At 42.6% G+C, this 7,283-nt stretch overlaps 1 protein-coding gene across 1 annotated transcript in view; it reads left to right on the forward strand.

The window, feature by feature from the left end:
• The window catches only part of rims2a (regulating synaptic membrane exocytosis 2a), a 171,015-nt gene that overhangs the window by 97,283 nt on the left and 66,449 nt on the right, over positions 1 to 7,283 (forward strand). Inside the window, exons 11-16 of the mRNA XM_034873471.1 lie at positions 204 to 250; positions 514 to 626; positions 2,530 to 2,577; positions 5,848 to 5,978; positions 6,397 to 6,568; positions 7,048 to 7,201. Coding sequence (XP_034729362.1) covers positions 204 to 250; positions 514 to 626; positions 2,530 to 2,577; positions 5,848 to 5,978; positions 6,397 to 6,568; positions 7,048 to 7,201 — 665 coding nt within the window. The remainder of the gene's footprint in view (positions 1 to 203; positions 251 to 513; positions 627 to 2,529; positions 2,578 to 5,847; positions 5,979 to 6,396; positions 6,569 to 7,047; positions 7,202 to 7,283) is intronic.

The raw sequence follows: 7,283 nt of genomic DNA on the forward strand, positions 1-7,283 counted from the left end.
AGACAGAGGCACCTTTGCTTTGCCAATTCCTCTATCTGACCTGCTTTGTGCTGCTGAGGGAGTTGAGGGTGAATGAAGACTAATGTGGTGCTTACGGTCATTAGAGCACAGTGCAGTCAGCATTAGCTCAAAGTGATCCTCCACATCCCCTCCCTCTCTCCTGTCTCACACACCTGCGCTCTTTCTCCTCTTCTTTTTTCCAGAGATATTCCTAGGATACCAGACAGCACACATGCACAACTGGAATCAAGTGAGTGGTGTCAAAAATCTTTAGCCTATTACATTACCCCATTTTATCATATTAATCAGCCTTCAAGTGAAGGAAATGTCTGTTAGAGCTGCTTCGGTCCCTCTGCCTCTCTGTATCTCTCACGGCACGGGTTCTTGCCCTCTTTCTGTCTCTCTTCTTGACTATGTCTTTCTGTCTTCCCCCTCTTTCATTTTATTTTCTTGATGTTACTATAACCAACGTCACCACTAAATAGTCTGACTGTGTCATCTCTGGGCTGTCAGGTTCGAGTTCTTTTGAGTCTCAGAAGATGGATCGCCCGTCCATCTCCGTCACGTCCCCCATGAGTCCCAGCATGCTGAGGGACGCCCCCCAGTACCTGTCAGGACAGCTCTCAGTAAGTGACCTCAGTATGACATACGGACAAGGGCGTAAGTTGTGGGGTGGGGGGTTGAGATGAAGTCTTCTGGAGGGATGTAATTGTTAGACTGCTTTAACCACTGTTGAGTAAAATGAGTTATTGCGTTCATGTGACTATGTTTTGGACATTGGGCTACCAGGCCCAGCTTCTCTCCCTCTAGCTGCTCAGCTGGCCCTTTACCAACCCAGCACAGGATTGTAGATCAGGTTACTGTGTGTGTTGTCCATTATCCTGTGTAAAAACCCTCCTGGGGTAAGTGGGTAAAGGGCTGCATTAAAGCGAGAGATAAATCAACTCTCAAATTCAGGGTCCAGCTGGGAAATACAGTAGCTTTAGCACCGAGCTAACACCTCCAGGACATGGCTTTTCTCACAACATCAATATTTATGAGAAATGACACAAGGTTTAAATAAAAATAATTAACTTATACAAATAAAAGGAAAATTATTCATCTTAAAATGTATCAATTTTCAAGTAATTTCACTTCATTGAAACCTTAAGCAATGTGTCAGCCAATTAAAAAGATAAACTAAAATTAAAGATTCTTCAACCTCCAGATACATTCAGATAGATTCATAGGCCGGCTACACACTGCCTGCGTGGCTTGAGTGTGTCGTTAGTGTTGCGTGTCAGTTGCGTGGCGGAAGCGGGGCGTTTTCTTTACTCATGTATGTTTCCCATTGATTTCGATATATATATTTTCATATCTCCATTCCCTTTCCTGAGATAATAAAGTCATGTAATTGGTTAATCAGAATCCAATTGAAATACAATTTAAAAAGGCGCTCAACAGAAAATGTCCTTTATTAAATGTGTTTGTGTCAAAATGACATATAAACATCTCTTCATGTTCTCTTTTTTACCTGGAAATCCTTACAACATGCTTGCGTGTTGCGTGAAAGAAACGCAGGCAGCGTGCGAGCTCTAACCTGTCAAAACTGAGGCGAATTAAAACGGACACGCCACGCGGTGTTTGGTTTTTTATGCCACCGAGGAGACCTTCCAGGCAGCGTAGCAATGGCAATGTTTAGGGATAAGGTTAAGGCGACGTTGGAGGCAAAAAACACCGTCGAGCACGCCACGCAGCTGACACGCTCACGCCACGCAGGCAGTGTGCAGGAGCCCTTTCAAAGAAGTGACTTGAGTTCAGCCAAGAAACCTTGTAAGGTCGGCAGTGCACGATGAGTAATTCTACACTGTAATATAGTAATATTATAATAATATATAGTAATATAGTAATGACGCAAGTTTTAAAGCAGAGCAGAAAAAGAAAGATGGTGTTAAGGCATCGATGATTACAAACGGCCTATGCAGAAAAGAGCAAAGAATATCAGGTACAAGAAGTCAGAACAGCAGAGAACCAATGATATGAAGTATAAAATGATGGTAGGAACGAACCCACTGACCTAAATCGCCTGCCCTGGAAATCTTGCGAGAGCACAATTTGAAATTGCTCAGCGAGTTACTCTGGCATCGAGTAATGCTGCTCATTAACTATGCCCTAGTAGTCAAGCTGCACCAATCACATCGGTGTATCTGATATAGGCGGGCCGGAGCCGAGCTGAACAGATGAGGACCAGTTAGCGCCACTGGTAGCTAAGCGTATGGGGCTCCGGATACATCACCCCGTGTGATTGGTCGTAGTGTTATCCAATTGTCACCCCTCGAGATGGCCAACTTTCATTACTCGATGCCGGAGCCTTAATCCTTTGGGATTTGGGTCTGGATTTCCAGGCTGTAAATTGCCCAACTGAAACTACAACGAACTGTTGTGGTTAAGAGTGTATTGTGAATTTCTGTTGTTGTTTTGTGGGGGTTTTGGTTTCATTGCATTCTTGTTTTCTTTTCCTTTTTTGCTGTTTAATTTGTACTTATCCAGAGCCAAAGCCTTAGTAGAAGAACAACGCCTTTTACCCCTAGGGTCCAGGTAATTGGCCCTGTCAGAAGGGCACAATCTCTATTTGGTCTTTGCTCATTGACTGTTGACTGGCCTTTTTCTGTTTGTTTCCATACTCCGGAAAATGCATTCGTGGGGAAATGGCAGCTTCAAGTTTCCCTCAGTGCAGTGCATTGTGCCATTTTCTTCAATTTGATTTCTTGGTATCACTGTTATGATGAGAGTTATTACTCATTTTAACCCGTTCACCTCATTATTCCTAGGTTATGCATGCTCAACTAATCTGAAAAAAATACACACATTTAAAGAGACACTCTTCCATTGCCTGATTCGACACAATTGACCCAACCTTGTGTCATACATTTTGGGTCTTTGGCAATGCAGGAGGGTGTCTCCCTGAACTTTCTCAGGACAAAGGACTTGGGTTATCTTGTGCTTCAGTGTGATATGAACCCAGGCCTGGATATCTCCAACCCTACACACATCTACAGGAGAACTCCTCCTTGTGTGCGTTGTGTTAATTAGCAGCTTTTGGTTGATGGGTCTGCAGTTTCATGTTGCAGTGAAAAGATACCAAGTTCACCATCCTGTGTTGGAAAACCAAATTGCATTTTCCCGTCCAGATGAGTGTTTAAGCAAATTGTACCTCCCCAAATAGCAAACTCCAAACCGAGCAAAGCTTTGAAGGTGCTCCTTCGCTATAAGGGCCTTTCTTAAATCTGTCATCTCTACTATTAGCCAGCTGTTTCTGTGGTTTTGTTTGGTGGCACGCAGTAGAATCACTTTGTATGAATCTGTAGTTCTTGATTCAGCCGGCTTTAAGGTTAAGGTTAACACTCCTGCTTTGGCATTTGGATATGTATCTGGCTGACACTGTACAAACAACAGTATGTTGTTTTGCTTAAAAGTATCCTCAACAAGGTTTAAATTGATCTGATGAGAGAACATTGTGTGAATGCACATTATGCATTGGGCATGTAGATGTGAGTTTCCAAATTTAGTGGGCTCTAAACATTGAATGGAGGTAAATAAGTAGGTGTTTAGAGTATGTGTGTCTGTACTCTTGGAAAAGTGTGTATGTTTCGGTTAATTCATTATTAGATGTACACATTGAGTTGTTTGTGATTGAAACACATGTACTATCACTAGTAATTTTAAGGTTTACAAGGTGAATCTTTTCAGAAAGACTTCACAGACAGCACATTACAGTTACAATCACATGGGGCAGCTGGATTAAGTGGTAGAGTGGTCGCCTGCCAATCGGAAGGTTGGCAGTTCGATCCCTGGCCCTGCAGTCCCATGTCAAAGTGTCCTTGGGCAAGACACTGAACCCAACTTGCCCCCGATGCTGTGCCATCGGAGTGCAAATCTGTAAGTGTGTATCTGATGAGCAGATGGCACTTGGAATGGCACCCTCTGCCCCAATGTGTGAATGTGTGTGAATGGTGAATGGTTCCTGCACCATGTCAAAGTGCATTGAGTAGTTGTTAAGAGTAGAAAAGTGATAAATAAGAGCTTTACATTTTGTATTGTATTTTGGTGGGCTACAAGCACAGAGATTATTCGGTACAATTTGTTTACCCATAAGCCCTCTGCTCTCTGTTTTTGCCTACATGAAGTCCATTGACTTGTCCTGAATGCTCTTTCTTGCGTTTGCTGCATGTATAGCTGGTAGTTTTAAACGGAGCAGACCCTTTCCAAAATCATATTTTTAGAGAAGTATGGACAAGAGCTTAGAAGTTTTTTTTCCACGTTTCATCTTCTTTCTGTAAGGGTTTTTTCTTCTTCTAAGTGTCTTGTTTTGGAGTCCATACTTCCCTTTTAGTGTGAGCTGTCTTTGAGTCGTCTCGCAACAGCATGATTGATTTCCCCATATCAATACCCATTGAATAGCCAAGAGAACACTATCAGAGTCTACATCTTCACTTGTACAGTAGACGGTATCACTGTTCCTTTTAAAGCATGTTGCCTTCAGCATATCTATTCAGTTGACATTCAGGCCAAATGCATTCAGTTTGATTTAGTAAGCTTTATTCATCCCTGGAGGGGAAGTTTTTAATGACAAACATAAACACATAGATTTCAAAACTTTAAGTAAAAGAAGATAGAACAAAAACTAAAACACATCTTTAATATACATATTTAATCTAATGACTAAAATATCATTCAGCTTTTCATATAGACATTTTTAGCATAATCATACCATATTAACAATGATACAGTAAGTCTGTGTTTCAATGAGCACTTGAGCTCTGATAAATTCTGCCGCCAAGCATGTGACGTGACATCATCTTAGCAGGTAGACAGTATTCCACCTTTCCCGTGAAGGGTAAATCCAGGAGAAGACTCAGAAAATGAAAACTCAGGCTACATTTACACTGCTGCATTTGGGTTTTTAAGCGGAACAATATTCTAATCTCTGTTTAAACTAACACGGCCAAACCGCATATCTCAGGAACACTCTCGTATACTGGGCATGGTGGATACTCGGCCCGCTGCTGGTAGTTGCCATGACTACGTTAGTAGCTTAGTGTCACAGAATGAGACGTCATGACACATAAGACCCAATCAGGCAGCAAAACATTGGTGTCAGTGTTGGTGTGTCCAATGATACATAGATAGATAGATAGATAGATAGATAGATAGATAGATAGATAGATAGATAGATAGATAGATAGATAGATAGATAGATAGATCAATAGATAGATAGATAGATAGATCGATAGATAGATCGTCTTTATTGTCCACTGCGCTCATTGAGACTGCACCACAACACCTGATATTCCAAACCAAAATGGGGTTTTCAAATGTCTCCGGTTTAGGGACTCTGAAACGCCAGAGCGGTGTGAATGTGAGGCAGAAACCGGGGCTGGGCAATATATCGATATTGTATCGATATCGCGATAATAAGAGACTAGATATTGTTTTAGATTTTGGATATATCATTATATCGTAATATGGTACGTTTCCTGGTTTTACAGGATTATTTTAAAATAACATTTTGTGAAAGCACCAATATTCAACCCTACAATATCGTCACAATATCGACATTGAGGCACTTGGTCAAGAATATCGGGATATTTCATTTTCTCTATATCGCCCAGCCCTGGTGTAAACGTAGCAAAAGATATTTGTTTTCATACCAAGACATAGCAATGTAAATGTAGCCTGAGACACATGTAATAGGTTTATTTCGAATTTGATGAAGGTGTCTTCTCCTGCATTAGTCCCTCTGTGTGCTTCCATTCCCGTTGGCCCCGACCAGTGTCTCAGCAGGCTGTTTCTGCTCTGCCCCCGCAGGTCAAATTGTGGTATGACAAAGTGGGCCATCAGCTAATCGTCACCATCCTGGGCGCCAAAGACCTGCCAGCCAGGGAAGACGGCCGGCCCAGGAACCCTTACGTCAAAATCTACTTCCTCCCTGATAGAAGGTAAGAGTAGGAACAGTTACTGTGGCCATTTTACCCACCCCACTTTTCGTTAAAATGGAGTTATTATACAGTGTGGACATTTTTATTATTTGGAATTGTTGTGGAACATTGATGTGTTGTCACTAGGTTATGTGTCATTGCTTTCCTATCCATTAACATCAGGAAAGGCTGGAGACACGTATGTGGATGTGTGTCTAGACACTGTGTTGGTCGTTCAGTGCAGTTTAGCAGCACCTTGTGAAGCAATTTGTTTTTCATGCACTGATGAAGAAAGCAGGAAGTTGCCATTTCATTCACACCATCAGCATGCCCCGGTGATGTGTGCTCTGTGCTGTGTCGTGTTATTGACCTGTTGTATTCGTGGCTCTTCCCCCATCATGGTTGTAAATAAAAACAGTTTGAATTATTGTTCCTCTAGTGACAAAAGCAAGAGGAGAACAAAAACGGTAAAGAAATCCTTAGAGCCCAAATGGAACCAGACCTTTATGTATTCGCCGGTGCACCGGCGGGAGTTTCGGGAGCGCATGCTGGAGATCACTTTGTGGGACCAAGCCAGGGTGAGGGAGGAGGAGAGCGAATTCCTGGGAGAGGTAAGGAAACCAAAGTCCGCCCGTCAGGGACACTCACTGACAGTATCTTAGCTAATCCTCCTGAATGGAGTCAAGCCCTCAATAAAGACCTTGACCCTTACAAGGTTCTGGTGGTACAGTATTTTTTTCCAACACGGATAATGATCTTAGATTATTTTTATTTAACGTGTAAAACTGTATACAAAATTAACAGAACTTGGTAAGAGTGAAGGGATTGTTTGGGATTGTTTCATTGAGTATTGTGGCACAAGTGTGTGTTATTCCATCACTGACTGAAAACTATGTAATCTATGTTTGTGACCATTGGAGTGTAGGGAAGAGAATTTGGGCCACAGGTGAAAGATGTATTTGAGTTCAGAGTTTCAACTCAGAATTCCGAGTTGAAACTCTGAACTTAAATACATCTTTCACCTGTGGCCCTAATCCTCTTTCGTAGGAGTAAAGACACTTCTGACCGGGGCCTTTTTTTCCTCTGGCAGATCCTTATTGAGCTGGAGACGGCTCTGCTGGATGACGAGCCACACTGGTACAAGCTGCAAACCCACGATGTGTCCTCCATGCCGCTCCCACGGGCCTCCCCGAACACACAGCGCCGGCAGCTCCACGGAGAGAGTCCGACACGGAGGCTCCAGAGTACGTAACGTCTCTGCCACTGACACACACACACACACACACACACACACACACACACACACACACACACACACACACACAC

The sequence above is a fragment of the Etheostoma cragini genome, chromosome 6 (assembly GCF_013103735.1).
Source record: "Etheostoma cragini isolate CJK2018 chromosome 6, CSU_Ecrag_1.0, whole genome shotgun sequence".
Taxonomy (NCBI): Eukaryota; Metazoa; Chordata; class Actinopteri; order Perciformes; family Percidae; genus Etheostoma; species Etheostoma cragini.